Source organism: Chelon labrosus (assembly GCF_963514085.1).
Source record: "Chelon labrosus genome assembly, chromosome: 20".
NCBI lineage: Eukaryota > Metazoa > Chordata > Actinopteri > Mugiliformes > Mugilidae > Chelon > Chelon labrosus.
In genome coordinates this window covers 2,602,420-2,622,521 of record NC_140353.1, presented here as the reverse complement: position 1 = coordinate 2,622,521, position 20,102 = coordinate 2,602,420, and the positions used below count along the sequence as shown (strand labels likewise).

General features: G+C 45.5%; 1 protein-coding gene across 4 annotated transcripts in view; it reads left to right on the top strand.

Moving 5' to 3' along the window:
- atrn (attractin) overlaps positions 1-20,102 on the top strand; it is a 138,183-nt gene that overhangs the window by 70,723 nt on the left and 47,358 nt on the right. For 3 of the 4 annotated variants that reach the window (XM_084568796.1, XM_084568795.1, XM_084568797.1), the window contains exon 25: positions 2,768-2,829. In XM_084568796.1, coding sequence (XP_084424922.1) covers positions 2,768-2,829 — 62 coding nt within the window. Of the gene's footprint in view, positions 1-2,767; positions 2,830-6,248; positions 8,154-20,102 lie in introns of those variants that run through there. The other variant, XM_084568798.1, reaches the window with a different exon arrangement.

Below are 20,102 nucleotides of genomic sequence, written 5' to 3'. Positions count from 1 at the left end.
CTTCTTCTCCTTTTTCCTCCTCATTCTTCTGTTCCTCATCTTCTTTCTTCTTCTTCTTCTTCTCCTCTTCTCTTTTCCTCCTTCCTTATTCTCCCTCTTCTTTCATCTCATCTTTCTTCTTCACTCTCTCTTCCTTTTTCTACTCTTCCTCCTCTTTCTCCGTCCCCATTTACTTCTCCTCCTCCTCTTCCTCTGCTTTGTTCTCTTCTTCTCCTTCTTCCTCCTCCTCCATCATCTTCTTCTCATCATCTTCCGATGCTTTCTTCTCCTTCCCCGCCTTCTTCTTCCTCCTTGTCATTTTCTTCTTGTCCTCTTTGTCCTCCTTCTCCTCCTCTATCTACTATCTACTTTCTTCTCCTTTTCCTCCTTCCCCTTCTACTTCCTCTTTGTCATCTTCTTCTTGTCCTCTTCGTCCTCCTCCTCATTCCTCCTTGTCCTCCTCAATCTGCTCCTTCTCCTCACCATCTTCGTCTGCTTTCTTTTATTCTTCTCCTCATCCTCTTTTCTCTCTCTCTCCTTTTTCTCCCCTCTACTTCTTCTCATCTTCTTTCTCATCTTCTCTTCCTTTTTCCCTTCTCATTTTTTTTACATCATCTGCTTTGTTCTCTTCTTCTCCTCTTCCTCCTTCTCCTTCCTCCCACTCCTTCTGCTTCTTCTTCATATTCATCCCGCTGGGCCCGGTCTGGACCCTGTGGCGGGGTCAGTTTAGGCCCGCAGGCCGCATGTTTAACACCCTTGCTTTATTGTCTGCCATCTGTCATGGATCACCTTGAAAACCAAGTTGTTGTTTTTTTTACTTACTTGATTATTCCTTTGTTTATCTTTGCATCATATAAACTCTAAAGTCAACTTAGTTTGTTGGACTTGACATTGAGTCTCAGGACGGCTCCTCTGGGAACATGAGGTGGTATTTACTGATGTACTTTGACTTTTATTCAACCCGAAAAGCTTCATTTAGATATAAAAGATATTCAAGACAAGACAGCGATAATAATGATTTGCTAACAACACTATAAAAAAAACAGGATTAATGATTCTTTAGAACAACCAGGGGCTGTTTAAAACCACTTAATCCACCTGAAGTTAGACCAAAACACACAAATGACAAACACTGATGACATCGTTATTTATTTATTTAGTGAAAGTTTTCTCACCCTGAACTTAATCTTCGGTGTGTTCAACAGTCTGGAGCAGAGTTGTCACGCTGAGGATTTCGATGCTCAACAGTAATCAACAGCAGCACATTAGCGATCCAGATGGTGCTGACTACACAAGTAAATTAGACCCCGGGCCGTTGACAAAACACCCACCCGTCCCCCTCACGCCCCTGGCATCTCACCACGGAGGGCGGTGGGGTTGTTTTGGGCCCGGTGTCGTTCTCAGCGTGAAGTAGATTTTCTCTAATCACATTTCTCCAAGCACACGTCGTGAGTCTTTATCGCGCATTAAGTATTCAGAGGCCGACGAAGGGACACAGCTGGATTTTGCAGCTTTTTGTCTCGGTTTGTTTGTCCAGAGGAATTCTATGCAAATCCCAGCTGAGCGATAAGATGCAGGAGTGGTCACGAGCTCCGGTGTCACCTCAGAGTGTCAGGATGTGTGTGAGGAGAATTTAACTTCAGCCTCAGTGCCTGTGTGTCGCCAGAGAGAGGCAGTGTTGTGTTGTTGCAGGAGTTTATTGGGGTTGGGGGGGTAGTGGTGGTGGTAGGGGGGTTGTAGGCATAAGAGTAAGAGGAGGACGGTGGCGGTAGTGGTTGGGAGGTGGGACGCCGCTGTCAACGTTACCCCTGGCAACCTTGATTAAGACAGGATGTCGTTGGCGCAATTGCTCTTGTGATGATTACATGGTGAATATTTCTGCCCACATGTGCTGGAATGAGTGTTTTTCTTTTTGTGTGTGTGTGTGCGTGCGAGCTGTGGGCAGCTGAGAGGACAGACGCTCTGCAGACGGGCGTCTGGTCTGAAGCACGGATAATCCGACGCGACGGGAACCTCCCTGTAGATGTTAACTCGTTAGTTGTCGGCGCCTCTAAGTAGAGAAAGAAATCCACGTGCTGCAACACATAAATGACACCTGTACAGTACACCCAGCAGGCATAACATTATGACCACCTTCCTAATATTGTGCAGGTCTCCCTTGTGGTGACTCATCAGAGAATGGACATGGGCCTTCTGAGGGTGTCCTGTGGTGTCTTGGAGGACAGGTCAACACCTTGTGCTGTTCTTCATGTTTTTTTTAGTTGTTCCTGAAATGCTTTTGTGGCTGCATCCTCCTGGCGATGGCTGCTGCCATCAAGGAGTGTCATTGCTATGGGGTGGGGGTGCCTGGTCTGGTCTAGGTGGGTGCTACATGTCTGAAGAACATCCACACCAATGAATGCCAGGTCCAGAAGTTTCCCAGCAGAACATTGAACTGTCAGAAGATGGTCAATGTTATTCACTTCTCCTGTCAGTGGTCATAATGTTGTGGCTGATTGGTGTATGTGCTGCAGCTTCAAGACGACTCCTCACCTCATATTTGTGACTAAATGTGTGAAGTAAACTTGACGACATTTCATTTTTGACTTGCTGACAGTCTTACGCCAAGGTTGACAAACTTTAGCGACTATTCGACTGTTATTTACTTCTCCTGTCAGTGGTCGTAATGTTGTGGCTGATCGGTGCATACATACTGCATCATGGAGCAGATGCCCTGTTATTTCTCAGGTCAGCTCAGGTCTAAAGCTTGCCCGATGCTGACCTCTCCTTGTCTTTGTTTCCCCCACAGATCGCCTTCTCCCAGCACAGTAACTTCATGGATCTGGTGCAGTTCTTCGTCACGTTCTTCAGGTGAGACGCTCTCCTCTTCGCTCCTGTCACTTCCATTACTCCCCACCACGGATATGTCAGTGTCAGAGCGGCTGCAGTCGCCTTCTCTCTCTCTCTCTCTCTCTCTCTCCCCCTCTCTGTGTGTGTTATGCAGCGTGAACCATGTTGATGGATCACCAGAGCTGCTTTGCCAGTGCACCAGCCATTACTATGAGGAATCACTGCAGCTCACTAGTTTATAGGAGCTGGTTAGCTGTCAGCACACACAGGCAGACGTACGGGCATGTGACGCCATTATTTTAACAGCTCCCATCAAGCACACACAATCACACAATTATTTATTTATCTATTGTAGTGTCTCTGTCGTCTATAAGAGATAAACCTGTGCCGGTATTCCTACAAATATCTTCCCATCTGACTCAACAGGATTTCTGTCAGTTACCTACCACGCGGTGTCAAGGCAGCGCAGACTCGCAGCTTGACATGCGACACGGAGCATGTTGTTTTTTTTTTTTTTATGATAATGTGTTTAGCAGACATCATGGCATTCTTTCAACTCTACGGCGACGCAAGGCGATGCTGTCGATGGCGTGAAAACCTCGGTTCGTGTTGACGCATTCCGATTCCGTTTGGATTACTGCGATGAGCCTCTGTCTGATTGTTGGTCGGTCAGCTCAACGAAGACTCTCCAGAGCAGATGTTAATGTCGAGCATGAGGAACGATACGAAATGAAGTCATTCTTCTTCTTCTTCTCCTCCCTCTGCCTGTCCTCCTCCTTCTTCTCTTTCCTTCTTGTCTTGCTCCTCATCACCTTCCTCCTTCTGCTTCTTCCTCTTCCTTCATCCTCTTCTTCTACTCTCCCTCCTCCATCCTTCTTTTCTCCTCCTTCCACTCTTCCTTCCCTGTCTACTTCTCCTTCTGCTCATCCTCTTTTCTCTCCCCCTTCTTCTTCCTTCTGCTTCTCCTCCATTATTTCTCCCTCCTATATCATCTTCTCCTCCTCTTCTTCCTCTCTCCTTCCACTCCTCCTTCCCCATCTTCTTCTTCCTTAATTTCATCTTTCCCCTCTTCCTACTTTTTGTCCTCCTCCTTCTCCTCCTTTCACCTCTCCCTCCCTATCTTCTTCTCTTTCTCCTTATCTTCTTTCTCTCTTTCTCCGTCCTTCTTCTTCTTCTACCTCTGCCTCTACCTTCTTGTCCCGCTCCCATCCTCACATCCTTCCACCTTCTTCTTATTCCGCTTCCTTCATCCTTTTCTTCTGCTCCTCCTCGTCCATCCTCCTTTTTCTCCTACTTTCGCTACTCCTCCCCATCTACTACTACTTCTTCTTCTCCTCCTTGTCCTCTTTTCTCTCTTCCTTATTTCTTCCTCTTCCTTCTCCTCCTCTTCCTCCTTCTTCTTCTCCTCTCCCTTTGTAAATTCATCCCGTCACTAGGGTGGGCTGAATATTCAGCACCCCCGCCTTAAAGGATCCTCGATAAAGTACTGATAATTAAACTTTTATTTCTGATTATGATGACGACAAAAGACCGCACGATGGGTGGAAAAAGTTGACTTGGCCGTGACACAAACGTAGACGTCCACAAACATTTTACCGCTCTGAAACTCCGTCCACAGACTAGAAATATTTTATGTTCTGTATGTTGGAAACGTTTGGCCTGAGAAATAAATAACAGGGTTACTACAGAGATTGTAGAAACTGGTTATTTATTCTCTGGGGGTTTTGCAGATACCGGAGGTCTAGTATCATCATTCTTGAAGATAATGATTTTGTTATATTTTCTTAGGTTAAATGTGCAAACACTGTATAAACAGACCTGGGACAGCAGGAGATGGACATGTTTTCCTGTGGCCTGTCCAATACGTAAGAGGGAATCACCTTTAGACCTTGACCTCATTTTAAAACGAATATCCCGAACCGTTGCCATAGCAGAGCAGCGCGGCGCTGCTTTGTACTGATGGTGATGCTGTTTTTTGTCGGCCACGTCTGGTGCACTATACTTCCCCAGGAACCTCTGTAATGTGTTATCGATTTAAAAATGAGCGGGTCCAGAAATTGGGTTCACACGTGTGACGCTTGTATGCTCGACTGCCTGCGTGTGTGTTCATGTGTACTTCTTTTTTTCTGTTTTTTGTCATATTTGTCCACTCGCCACTTTGTCCTGAAAAAAATTGCCGCCTGTTCCAAGTCATGCTGCTTTTATTGATCCTGCAGCCGTGTACAGGCGGGAGGGAGATTTGATGTGGCTGAGAGATTCTTTTATTCTTTTATTATTATTATTTTGTGGCTGTTGAAAAAACAACATGTTTCAGCATTAACTGAATAACTCGGCCCCCTCACTGAGGTATATTTGGGATGGGATGGTGTTCAGCATTCAGTCCTCGCTGACTTTGAATTCACGGCGACCGCATCGTTGGTCGATCATGATGCTGGTGTCTGCAGCATAGACTGTATATAAATATGAACAACACGTCCTCACCTCCTTGCTTTGAGCCAAACTGATGCTATTTTCCCGGGGATACAGGCGGCGCCCTCTTGCGAGTCACATCCTGTTTCTATAGCGTCAAATGATGAACTAAAATGAAACGTATCCAAAAAAAAGCACTTGAACATTCATCAACATTATATTAACTACCTAAAATGACAGAAACCATCCTTGAAAAATATTTATTTGATGTGTATTTTAGTGTTTTAGTTTGGCCCAAGTCCCGCCCACTAACATGGAGGGGGTGGAGCTTATGACCTATACTGCAGCCACCCACCAGGGGGAGCTCTACTTGCTTTTGCTTCCCTTTTGAGGAGCCGTTCCTCCGTTTCAATACTGCAACTTGTGCCTGATGTCTGTAGGAAGCAGACGCCACAGCAGTCCATCTCTTTTTTTCCATCCACGTCACCATTTCCTTCCTCATCCATCCAACTTTTCCTGCTACTTTTCCTCTGTTCTCTATTTCCTTCCTCTCTTCCTCCATCCCCTTGCCTCTTTCCTCTCCTCCCTATCCTATCTATCCCCTTTCATCTCTGGCTCTCCATCTCTGTTTCCCCTCTCTTCTGTCCCTCGCTTCCTTCCCTCTATCTCCACACATACTCTCCTCCCCATCCTTCGCCCTTGTTTTCTTTACTCCCAGCCTCCCTCCACTCCCTCTGACTTGTTCTTAATCCCACAGCACTGTCTTTCTTCTTCTTTTTTTTTTTTTGATGTGTGTGTTGCCTGCCACTGATTCAGCACAGATGAGAAGAGACCTAAAGTTAGCGAGCTCGCAGCCTTGTCCCCGTTTGCTTCTGGTTTTCTCCAGGGCGCCTGCATTGTTTGTGAGAAGAGAGGGCTGCTAATTAACGTGAAAATTGTTTGCTCTTCATCCCTCCGACTCTCTCTCTCTCTCTCTATGGCTCTCGGCGCTCGCTCTCTCTGAGCCACGTTCCCTGTGGGGACGGATGAAGGTGGTGCCATCCTGTTATCTGCAGCGCCAGCACAGATACACCCACGAGCGTCCTCCAGCCACAAAACACGTCCAGTTAACACCGCCGTCAACAGATGCCTCCACGTGTTTTCACGTCCAGCTGTCCGGCAGCCTCTCACCTCACGGACGCTTTTTTCCCACGTTTTAAATTTTTAACTTGTGACTCGTGTATTTTCAAACCATTGACGGCACATTAGCGCGTTGCTGCCTTTGAATTCCTTGGAGTTGCCGCTGGTCGATCATGATGCTGGCATGTCTGCAGCATAGACTGTATATAAATATGGACAACATATCCCCACTTCCTTGCATTGGCCAAATTGACGCCATATTCACGGGGATGCGGGCGGCGCCATCTTGCGAGTTTGGAGGCTGAGTCTGATCAGTATGGTCCAAGAGTGAAGCCACGTGGAGCCGTGATATTAATGCCCCGCCCACATTTCCTCCAGACACGTTCGTGTTTTTGTTTAATTAATACTACGCTCTGCTCTACCTCCACCAGTTACAAGGAGATATTGGATTATACACTGGACTTATTATTTATTTAATTTTTTTTACATCTCTCATGTTTGGAGCGGTTGGCATGACAACTGGTAGTCGCCATTATGTCATATCCTGTTTCTATAGCGGCAAGTAACAAACTAAAATGAAACTTATCCAAAAAATTTACACTTGAACATGAACAAGTTAAATGTGTTTAAGTGTTTTAGTTTGGCCCAAGTCCCACCCACTAACATGGAGGAGGCGGGGCTTATATGACCTATGCTGCAGCCAGCCACCAGGGGGAGCTCTACTTGCTTTGGCTTCACTTTTGAGGAGCAGTTCCACCCTCCACCGCAAAACGGTGGAAGCTAAAAGAATGGTCACGAAATTAAAACATTTTAACGTTACAAACCAGAACTTATTTATCATGGAAATCATGTTTATACTTAACATAACCTATATTTATTCCTCCTTCAAAGGAAAAAAAAAAAAGTTCAGAATCTTGTTTACCAAGCAAATGTTCTGCAGTAGTTCAGGAAAGGTGCATGTGGAAGCAAGACCTAGAGAGGTTACATCTGCCTGTGTCTTGGAGAATTAATGATACTTGGAATATATAAGCAGCAGAATTACATAAGAACACTTTAATGTCCTATTCAGCCCAGCACAGACGTTCCTTGGTTCAGTTCTGCAGCGAGAGCAAAACAAGCGAGACAGCGTTTTTGATGTCAGTATAATCCGGTGAAAAGAACAAGGTCAGGACTCGATGATGAAACTGTCAGGTTCTTTAAGACAAAATTCAGCTCCTGTAACCTGCAGAGGAATCCCTCCTCTCCTGCTCTGGGACTCACATTTATTTTTATGTTTCTGACAGAGACATCAAAGTAACAGAGGAAGAGAGTTTTTTAAAACTATTGTTGTGGGGCACGGACTACACGTTGGCCCAGCGTGGTGTTTGCTTCTTAAAAACTTAACTTAACCTTCTAATAGTCGGCGCAGCACGGAGGCCCGGTGTCCCAGAAAATGCTGCTTCCACTGGGAGCGCACTGACACATCTGTGCTGCTAATATTAAAATAACTTGCGCTTTCTGGTGGGCACTTCCATCCAACGCAAGTTCTTGCATATATTTTTGGTATACATGACTGTCCCCAGTGGAGAAATGGCTGCTGCTGGCAGTGTTGTGTGCCCTAAAGTGTCAGTATGTATTCTTATTGGTATGCATGAGTTCATCCAGTCAGACTGTCAGTACACCACTAAAATCATAAAAACACACTTCATCCAGACTAACCGCTGCTCTGAGCTCATCTCTGCGCCTGAGTAATCACTCAGGAGTCTGCATGTTAACTAGACAGCAGAAAATAGATTCACTTTCTTATTTTACACGTAATAAATGTTATTTACTTTACAGTTAAATCAATCTGCTTGAAACAGCTGTCAAATCCATCAGCTCCTGGCTTTCAGCTGCAGCCGGCTGCTTGAGACAGGGTTGTAAATTGATATGTAAGGAGCTTGTTTTCGGAAATGTCTTGTGCATGATCAGAGGCAAAGCTACAATGCTGTGTTCACCTACTGCAATATGAGATAAGGTACACCTGTCAGCCATAACATTAAAGCCACTGACAGGAGAAGTAAATATCCATCGTGACGATTCAGTGTTCTGCTGGGAAACTTCTGGACCTGTCATTCATTGGTGTGGATGTTACTTAGACATGTAGCACCCCCACCCCATAGCAATGACACACACCACATTGGCACTCACACAAAAACGTTTTAGGAACAACTCAAAAAAACAGCACAAGGTGTTGACCTGGCCTCCAAATTCCCAAACTGATCAAGTATCTCTGGGATGATCAGAGAGGCCCCTCCCCTCAAAGGCCCCCCACTAACAACATCATGATCTGAGACCAGTTTCATGGACCAAATCTTGAGTTTATGACAGATTTAGAACAAAATCAAATGCACCAACATTCAGGCCTTAGCTCCTGAAAGTTTAAAACACTGAGCCTGATGCAGAGCGGTACGTTTCTCGTCAACGTATCCCTTTCAGAATCCTAAAACCAGCAGAGAACAGATTCTTCTGCCAGGTGTTGTCAGCGTACCCTAAGCCTGATATCTTAATCCTCTGTGCCACTGACATCCATTCATGTCAGAAACCTATTATTAACACACACACACACATCACCCTGCTGCTGGAAATACTCACTATAGCGCTAAATTTGTCACTTACTCCTGTTTGAGTAATTTTCCGTAAAGTAGTAACAGACAAACAGCATATTGTTGGTTTTGGTATTTTCTTCTAAATTTGTTGACAAGAACACAAAGGAGGCAGCATTATCCTTTAAAAGCACAATCCACCATAACAATTCCCATCTTTTCAAATCTTTTCAAATCATTGACGACATAATTGTTCGCCAGAGAAGACAAAAGACCCACAAAGAGCTCATATGAACCCCCCTGAAATAAAATGTTATGCTCGGAATAATTATTAAAACCTGAAACGCATTTCAAAATCGTAATTCGCTTTGCACTTTGCGGCGGCTTGTTACCACGGCTGTGTTTTTTAAAAGCGGTTTAAGCAGAGGGGGGACGTTAAATTTGGCCGGGGCTGAGGCATTAAAAGACGGGGTACCAGCAGGCTGCCCACCCTGGGCCAAGTCTGCGTTGGTGTGTGGGCGGCTGGGATTTGTTGGTTGGTGTGGATGAATCATCCTGCTGCCACCAAGACTCTGATGTGACTGAGACGCAACTCAGAGCGAAGCTGAGCTCTAACGTGGGGCTGTTTTCCCCTCAACATCTGAAACGTGCTGCCTCAAGGTTTTCTTTGCTTTCCAGTTCAAGTGTCCAAGTACCTTCATCAGAATCTACTAGAACTGGTTCCTGATCACGATGACATCCTGAGTGCCACCACCAGCATGTAGGTGATGGCCTTCGGATTAGACTTGGACATAGACAGACTTTATTGATCCACAAGGGAAATGGTGGTCATAGTAGCTTAGTTGCACATAAAAGACTCGGACACAGGACACCCTCAGAAGGTCCATGTCCTTTCTCTGATGAGTCACAACTGTTTTGGCGGCAACAAGGGAGACCTACACAATATTTGGTCATAATGTTATGCCTGATCGGTGTATGTGTGGCACCAGTTCCCACTGTCAACTTCAGCTTCCTTCTATCCGCCCATCTGGGCCTCTAAAATCAGCTGCTGAAGTATTATGTTGTTGTTTAAAGCTGTACTCTGGCCTGAATCGATGGTTGGAAAATAAAAGGCAAAGGCAGTGGCGCACGGAGCTGACGGTCTGGCTGTTTGCTGTCATTGGGCTGTAGTTTTCGTGTTGTGTCCTGAACCGTCCTCCTACTCGTTGCACCTCTGCTGGCAGCTTTTCAGCCAGGTCAGGATGTTGAATCGACAGGAGGTCGCTCCGATTGCACTGAAGCAGTGCGCGGGAAGAAAAATGGATGAGACAAAAGTAAAAGCGACAACGCTGAAAGAACATCCAAATGCACAAATGTTTTCACAACATGATCCTCTAGAGTGGATAAACTGTAGACCAGATGATCAGTATGATTGAGGAGCTCTTCCCGTTTCCCCTTGTGAATAACAAATACAGACTAATATCACCTGCTGGCATGAAGAATCATTTCCTGATTGTGAAAGCACACAGGTGCAGAACGTATGTGCCAGCCACACCGTTGACTGTGGTGTTTGCGGTGAGTTCAAGGGCACGTTTCTGATTGGGACACCGACAACGTCATGGTCGGACCTTTGTTGCCGGCCATTCTTTTATGCTGGTTTTCTGCTCAAATTTGTTTTCATGTTTTCACTCAGAGCAAATTGGCAGCACACGATTTTGTTTTATTTTACTTTAAAGGGTCTGTTCCATAGACTGTATATAAATATGGACTCCACTTCCGGCAGCCTCTCACCTCAGGGATGCTTCCTTTCGTGACTTCGAAACTTTTTGTTTCACGTTTTTAATTTTTAACTTGTGGCTCTGTAAGTCCAAACCATAGACGGTGCTTTAGAGCCTCGCTGCCTCTGAATTCCTTGGATTTGCCGCGGGTCGATCATGATGCTGGGATGTCTGCACCATAGACTGTATATAAATATGGACAAGCGTCTCCACATCCTTGCATTGGGCCGAACTGACGCTATTTTTCCAGGTATATGAGCGGCGCCATCTTGCAAGTTTGTACTCAGAGTCTGATCAATACGGTCCGAGAATGGATCCACGAGGACCCATGATATCAATGCCCCGCCCATACTTCCTCCAGCCTCACTCGCGTTTTCGTTTAATTAATACTACACTCTGCTCTGCCTCCACCAGTTACAAAGAAGTGTTGGATCATAGACTGTACATATTTATTTATTTATTTATTTACAACCCTCACGGTCCCACAGGACGACTTTCCGGACCACTTTTTTGGCATGGCCAACTGGTAGTCACCATTATGTCACATTCTGTTTCTATAGCGTCAAATAACTAAAACGAAACATATCCAAAATATTCAACACTTCAACATGCATGAGTATTATATTAATAACTACCTAAAATGACAGAAACCATCCACTAACATGGAGGGGGTGGAGCTTATATGACCTATACTGCAGCCAGCCACCAGGGGGAGCTCTACTTGCTTTGGCTTCACCTTTAAAGTAGCTGTTCCGCCGTCCATCTTAATACAGTCTACGGCTTGTTCACTCAAATCATAAAAGCCCTTTCCCTCCCTTTGCCCTAGTTTTGGTTTTATGTAGTTTTTAGATATCTGCCTGGCAGTCTTCTGCTTCCACTCTAACACAATAAAAGTGTTTTTCTCTTATTGTGCTGCACAAATGAAAAAAGAAGAAGAAGAAAAAAAAAAGAATATATAAATGTGGACACTGCACCAGCGTGTCTCTTCAAAAACAATGCGTCTCTTTCAGCTACCTCACTGCGAGGCGCTGTTCCAGGGTTATTTGTTATTTGCGTGTTTGTTCACTACATGCACACACAGCGACACACTTTGCTGTTTTTCTTTTGCTGTCGAGGGTTTCAGCCGCGCATTTACACATAATAGCGTGTTGATTTATTATCCTTTGAGCGCCGGTCGTATTTTATAATATTCTTCTTTTGTAACGCAGCCTTCATGGAGACGTATAGAAACAAAGGCATGAAAAGGATTCTGTCGTTGGGGAGAATCATCTCATCTGAAGGTTTAGGCACGAGTGCAGAAGTTCTTTAAAATGCACACACACACACATGCATGCTCTCGGAGCTCAGCTGGCCGCTCAGTGGTGCTGTGCGCCCTCTGAGCCGTACGATTGTCCTTCAAACAAACACAACACACCTACTGAGTCTCCTGTTTCTCTGCTGCAACTTTAAATCTCCTGGCTGCTGCCTGGGTGTGTCGGCTCAATACGATCAATTCCAAATGTCGGTTTAAGCTATAACCCATTAACTAAACGACAGATCATTGTCTATTATTTCCCCGTGGCATTTATTCTCCCTCGGCTTGATTATGGAGCAAAACGCTTTTCCCGTCGTCAAATTGAGAAAGAGATCAATCACTGCCGTCGGCTGAAAGGAAAATGACATTGACCCAGGCGGTGGCGCGCTCTGTACGCCGCCAGACCAGACCGGGCACCCCCCACGTTTGTGTTTTTACACAGATGCCGTCGTGGATGATTGTCAGCGGCAGCAGCGGCGGGACAGGTGATGGATGATTGACGGTGAGGATGCAGCGCGGAAGACTCTGCAGCCCGAAAACATAAAACATAACTGTGACTCCATCCAGCTGTCAGGGAAATGTTATTCAAAGTTTGGAAAATGCTGAGCTGTAAAACAGACTCTCTCTCTCCATACATACATATATATCTGTCCTTATATAGCAACAGAGCAGCAACATATCGTGAGTCAGAGATGAGTTTTGGGATTTCAGTCTTGGTAAAATTTTCTGAACCACATCAGGCAGAACCACGTCCACAAATATGTAAAAGGAAGCCTCCTGGACATGTGTCTTCACACCGGTTCTTTAGAACTGAAGAAGCTTGTATATACACCGATCAGCCACAACATTATGACCATCTTCCTAACATTGTGTAGGTCTCCAAAACAGTTGGGACTCATCAGGGAATGGACATGGGCCTTCTGAGGGTGTCCTGTTGTTAGTGGGAGGGCCTTTGAGGGGAGGGGCCTCTGTGGATCATCCCACAGATACTTCATCAGTTTGGGATCTAGTGAATGTGGAGGCCAGGTCAACACCTTGTGCTGTTCTTCATGTTTTTTTTTTAGTTGTTCCTAAAGTGTTTTTGTGTGTGTGTCTGTGTCAGGCTGCATCCTGCTGGGGATGGCTGCTGCCATCAAGGAGTGTCATTGCTATGGGGTGGGGGTGCCTGGTCTGGTCTGGGTGGGTGCTACATGTCTAAGTAACATCCACACCAATGAATGCCAGGTCCAAAAGTTTCCCAGCAGGACATTGAATTATCACAAGATGGTTTAAATGTTATTCACTTCTCCTGTCAGTGGTTTTAATGTTGTGGCTGACTGGCGTATTCTACTGTACTAGATGTTTTTGGGGCATACAGTTTAGTCTCCATTTTAACAATTAAGTTGCAATCTCCGATAAGAATGATTTCAGTCAGGTTGAAGAAACATCGTCCAAACTCGTTTCAGTCTTTGTTGGAGCCGTTCTCAACATCCTGACATCAGCTGTTCCTTTATTCTCACGGTTCCCAAACTGCAGCCAGTTGCCGGTTATTTGCAGCCCTCCTCCTGCTTCCATAAAGACTTGTAAAATCACATATTTGTGTAATTGTAAATATTCTGTAAACCCAGCTGCTTCTTTCAAACACTTGCACACACTCTGCAGTGTTTGCCCTCGGTTTGCTCCTCCTCGTGGTGCAAACTGACAGCAGACTCTCTCTCATGAGGACGAGAGAGAGAGAGACGCCGAGCACACATTCAAGCCCTTCCTGTCGGTCCTTGGGGGCCTCCCCAGGCGCTCAGCGGGCGACGCTGCCGGTGCCGTGCCACAATCCCCGCTCTCTCCTCTGTTTGTTTCTTTTCTCCCTACGAGTCTCTTCCTCTTCCTCCTCCTCCTCCTCCTCCTCTCTCCATCTTTATCTTTAATATTTGCTGCTTCAGAAGTGCCTGTCTGTTTACCTCTCTGCTTTACTATGTCTTATTTTTTTTTTCCCATCCTGCCTCTCTTTGCTCTTCCTTCCTTGCTCACTTCCTTCCCCCCTACTGTCTCTATTCCCTCCACATTTTTAACCTTCTCTTCATCTCCTCTCTTTCTGGCTGCCTCGTTCTCCTAATTCCTCAACCCTCTCTCCATCTTCTTTATTCTCTCTCTCTCTCTCTCTCTCTCTCTTTCCCCTCTTGCATTCTTGAGCACTCTCTTTGTGTCTGACCTCATTGTCGGGTCATCAGCGAGAAGCCAAAGAGAGAGATACAAGTAGAAGATGGAGCAGATATATAGAGAGAGAGAGCGCCTCACGGCTAAACCTTCCTCCCGATAGGTCCACGAGGAGCTGAAAGCCGCTCTGCGCCCGATTAATAATAAATGAGTCAGATCACTTGGTTTGACTTGGAGTCCTCCTCCTCCTCCTCCTCCTCTTCCTCCTCCTCACCTGGAATGAATTTGGGAGGAGGGAGCCAGGACTCCCGAGAGGAAAGAAAGAAATGTCTTTTCTTTCCCATCTGATCAGCCTCATGTCCACTCCTTCCTCCATACCCTGCACATGCACTTTGAAGACCATGTTTACTTTTTCAGTAAGGAACAAGTTTCGGCAAGCAAAACCTTGCGGGGAAAAAAATAAAATGTCATTGCTGTTTTCATGCACCAGAGCAGGATTTTCTAAATACAATATGACTTGTAGAGAAGTCTTATTATTCATTCGTTCATTCATTTTCTGTAACTGCTTGTCCTCTGGAGGTTTCACGGGGGGGGGGGGGGGAGCTGGAGCCTATAGGTGCTTATATAGCACTGCAAGACCTAAACGCAAGGACCTATGCATGTAGCCTACGACGGTGTGAGACATTTCTACTTGTGCACTCGTCAGTCTGTCTCGCTCTGTAACAACGCCACCCAAACACGAGTCGGCGCTGTTTTGTTTCTACTTTCAAAAATGGAGACTGACACTTGTCTGTATTTCCAAACCTCCTTTATTGATCCAAAACAATCAATTCGAAAATTGCGGAGATGTAAAAGCAGCTGGAAATACTAAAGCTGAGGTGTATGTATTATTGCGTCATCTTAACGCAGAACCCTGAACCGCCTATTGTCATTGGACAAGAGGTGGGGTACACCCTGGACAGGTTGCCGGTCCACCTACGGCCAATTTAGAATCACCAATGAACCTAACCAGCATGTCTTTGGACGGTGGGAGGAAGCTGGAGAACCTGGAGAGAACCCACGCAGACACAGGGAGAACATGCAAACTCCACACAGAAAGGCCCGAGTCGGTTGGATGGATTAGAATGCAGAACCTTCTTGCTGTAAGGCGTCAGTGCTAACCACCACACCACTGTGCCGCTCCTTACTTCTTCAGTTTATTCCTTTTGGTCAGATCTGCTCACCTGAGTCCGCTCCTCTTTCTCCACCGTCTCACCCCAGCTTTTCTTTTTATCCCTGAATCTTTACCACCGCCGCAAAAATATCAGTAAATATCAGTGCACGCAGCTGCACCAGTGGTCTAATGATAAAAGATGCACAAAATGATGAGCCGCCCCCCCCCCCCCCCCCTTTTTTTTTTTTTATCAAACTTCTCGTTTTGATAAATGCTGCAGGTTCAGTCGGCTGTAGCCTGTTTGTCTGAACAATCATTAAACTGTTGGTGATGATATTTAATTAGCTGCAACTAATTAACGTCTATAATCTGGCATTGGGGGAGGTCAACAAGGCTGTGTAAAAAAAGAAATATATATAAAATACTCTTCCTGTAAGAACAGATGTTATGCTGCTCTCCCCCCCTCTCTCCTTTACCAAATGTAAAAGACAGAACCGAGTCGTTTCCTCGGCTCCCACTGTGAGAGCAGCGAGAAAACAAACAATACAAAGCCGCACAGATTACACCGAAATTTGTATTCCTCGACATGTTCGGCTCTTATTCTATTTCAGGCAGGTTAGACTTTCTTTGAAGGGTCCCTTCACCCGTAATGCAGTGTTTTTTTTGCAGGCGACAAGTGCAGGGCAGACTAAAGACCTCTCAGCAACGACTGGTTAGCGTGCGGTTGAGTAGACAAAACTTGTCGGCCGCCGTGGAAACGAAATGCTGCTTGGCCGGTGAGGGGGCAGGCAGGTAGGCAGGCAGGCAGGCAGGTTGTGAGGATTAGTATTCAGCCCGCTGTAGACAACAGAACAGGCGTGTTGGTGTTTGCCCTGTGGCTGTTGTCTTGCTGTCAGGTTAGCCGGTGACACGTCAGAGCTCACCTCTCCTGGCCTCAGCAGCCCATGGCTATAATACACCTCCTTGGCTCCTGTTTCCACACTCCAGCCTGAAACTGAAACGGAGTGCATCATTTCTAACCCCAGTGGACAGTAAATGTTTGCACATATACTCCTTTTTTTTTTTTTTTTTTTGCCAGTTTATTTTAAAGTAACTCATCGACAGTATGTCATGCAGGAAACATTCACACTTGTCATGCAGAGAACCCTAGAGATGATACCAACATGCTAACACGGCAATATATTAACACTGCGCAGTGGAAATGGCAGGTGACAAAGTTAATTTCACACTCGAGAAAAAGAGAGAACAGTCTTCTCTTCAGAGATTTACCTGATGATCATTACTAGCAGTCATTTTTTTGCAGTAACGCGAACGTCTGTGCTGGGGTGTCAAGCTCATTTTTAGTTCAGGGGTCACATACGGCCCAATTTGATCTAAAGGGTTATCTGTGGATAATGATGACTAAACCAAATCCTTCCCCTTCGTTGTTGTGCAAAGAACCTGAAATGTGCAAAAACTTGAAATTTCTTGAGAAAAGTATGTGTGATTTTGGCGCATTGCTGCCATCTGCTGTTTAGTTCTGGGTCTCAGTGTCGTGTTATGTCAACAGCTCTTACTAAAACAGTGTGACCCCTAGTGGAAATATTTGGAATGGCAGTTATTTTTATTGAAAAACCGACAGTCAACGTCTTTTGTGTAGTTTTAGAACTTGGCAAATTCATCCCACAAAGTGTTGTGGCACTTGGGCTATCAGGAGTTCGAGACTCCAAGCCTGGGCTACCTTGGGGTAATAAGGTCGTGAAGCTTCTTTGGGTTGCAGCTTGGCAGGGATAGCTTCAGTGTGGGACAACCAGGTCCAGCTGAAAGTTCAGGAGCGCTTAGGGCACCAGGGGCAAGAGGTCCTGAGCTTGTCCCACAAACTTATGTGCCTCTTAGGCTACCAAGGGATCGAGATCCGGAGCCTGGACTACAATACGCTGAATTCTTGATGACTCATCCTGCACTTGTGGGCGTGTACTAATTTTTTGTCCAGTGTAACGCATGGTGTAGTTTCTCCTCCCCCTGCAGCTGCACCGCCGGTTCTCGTTCTCAGCTTAAATACGCATCATGGGCGGGGTCTGCTCAGGCCAATGGCGCTGACCAATCGGAGCAGACTGGGGCACTTTGGACGGGGTGGTGGTGGATATTTGTGAAGCGTCTTCTGTGCAGAGATCTTGGTGTTGGTCAGCACCTATAAGCTATTTGTATCTTGGAGCATCAGTTTATTAACCAGCTCTGATGGGTTGAGGTTTGACATGACATTGTGGGCTGTGTGATGTTTTCCATGTGTCCACTGCTTTAAATCACCATCCGTCCTTTAACTATTGCCGTTTTCACTGAAATAACACCTCCAAAATGTGCACATTGTGTTTTCATTTAATGAAGTGAGTGTGCTTCAAACGAAAAGGCGAGTTGTGATTTTCCTCAGTTGATTCTGTAAAGGCAGCATCTGCTGGCAGATGCTCATTTCTGTTCCCTGTGAAAGCAGGAGCTCTAGGTGTGATGGAGCTGAGACCTGAAGCCTCACTAACCTTGTTCAGTTTCCCTCGTGGAGGCTGAGGATCAGATGAAGCTCACTGCTCTGGCTGCTTCCATTCGGGTCGTCTTCGCTTTGGGTTTGTGTCCATTTCTGTACAAGTCACCATTTGTCCGCTGGTTCTCTCTCCTCCATTTGTTCCGTTGTAGTCCACTGCTGACTTCAGCTTACACTTCCTTACGTTTTATTTGTCTTTATCGCTCCATCTTTCACCATTAATGTCCATTGTCTTTCCGTCCTTTTTATTATTGTTTTTTTTTTTTTTTTTAATTTGCTGTCCTTTTCCCTCCCAAGGCCTTTGATGCGAGGAAGCCAGATCAATAAGATAGCTGAACGGATGGATCTCTTTAAGAGTCCTCTTCAGCCTGGAGAGATAAGAGAAATATTTTTTTTTGAATGGATGATGCTTTGAAGAGTCACACATGGTGGCCATAAGCGATGAATAAAGATCTGAACGCATCGCAGCCTGTATTGAGACAAGAAACGGCAGTTAGATTGAAAACTTGGAGATGTTACTGGACGGTCCACTTGTCTGAAGACGTAAACCAGTAGTTCTGAGCCACTAAATGTACAAATAAATCAAAGACAGAATGTCCCAGCATCCAGAGACCTGGAGGACAGAATGGCAACTATTAGTAGAACATGAACTATGAACTTTTCAAGTAAAAGTACTGAAACTGAAATAGTTTCTAGCTACAACAGTACATGAAAAATACACAGATCAGGCATAACATTATGACCATTTCCTAATATTGTGCAGGTCTCCCTTTGTGGTGACTCATCAGAGCATGGACATGGGCCTTCTGAGGGTGTCCTGTGGTTAGTGGGGGGGCCTTTGAGAGGAGGGGCCTCTGTGGATCATCCCACAGATACTTGATCAGTTTGAGATCTAGTGGATTTGGAGGCCAGGTCAACACCTTGTGCTGTTCTTCATGTTTGTTTTGAGTTCTGCCATCAAGTAGGGTCATAGCTATGGGGTGGGGGGGGTGTCTGGTCTGGTCTAGGTGGGTGCTACATGTCTAAGTAACATCCACACCAATGAATGCCAGGTCCAAAAGTTTCCCAGCAGAACTCTGAATTGTCACAAGATGGTCAATGTTGTTTACTTCTCCTGTCAGTGGTCATAATGATGTGGCTGATTGGTGTATGTGTTGTTCTTTTCCTTCTAGGCTTATAGACTGCTTCACTCTCACTTTAAACCGTGTGTGCGCACGAAAACAAACTCATTCATTCAGAGCTTTCACACATGAAAAGTCTCTGTTTATAGTCGATGTTTGTTCCAGAAGCAGTCAGTGTTCGGATCACTCGCGTTTAGGCATTTTGCTGATGTTTCGCTCGTCGGCCTCAGTTGCAAACCCCAGTGTGTGCAGGAACAGGGGAAAGCCCGGGCCAGAAAAACTCCAGGAGAGCTGACAGAAAAGATCAGCAAGAGCCGTGACAGATTAGGGCTGAAGTTCACGTCTGTCTCGTCTAAATAAACGTGGGCGAGCAGCCAGAGGAAGCCATGTCTCCTGAGGTGGAGCGCTTTGATTTGTTTTTTAATTTCCTTTGCACAAATGTGGAAAACAAACGACATGAAGCAAGAAAAAGATGCAGTAAAAACTTCTTCGGAAGAACTTAAGAATCATATCCAGGTGATGGAACAAAACTTATGTCACAATGCACAGCAGGAAATAAAGACTAAGTGACATAAAATAATTTGCGCAGCAGTAAAAATAGCATCACAGCTGTGTCTCATGCGTCTAACAGAAAGTCTCGGCGGCCATGATTTATTTTTTTCGCGTAGCTCCGCCTCTCTCGACAGCTGCCTTCTCTGTCAGACGTTTAACACTTACACCTCGTGTCCTGTGAACCAGTGCCGCCGTCCTCAGTTATTTCATATACTGTAACTGTGAAGGTATTTTTAGTTTTGGTCCCAAACCCAACTACGAGGTGGGGGGTTTGAATCTTGTAAAGCTCTTTGTACAACACATTGGAGCGATAATTATCTAGAGCAGGGGTACCCAAGCTATGGTCCACGGGCCAGCTACCTCCCACATTTTTAATTGGCCCACAGCAGATTTCTAAAAGTGTGCTTACCTGACGATCACTAGAAACGATTTTGATGCAGTTTATTTCATCCGTGGAGACCGTTTTGTTTTTGTGAATGTCTTGCTCTATACCAGGGATGTTAAATTAATTTAGTTCAAGGGCCATATACAGCCTAATTTCATCTCAAGGGGCCCAGACCATAGACTGAATAAAGATGGACGCTGGAACTGCTCCTCAAAAGTGAAGCCAAAACAAGTAGAGCTCCCCCTGGTGACTGGATGCAGTATAGGTCATATAAGCTCCACCCCTTCTATGTTAGTGG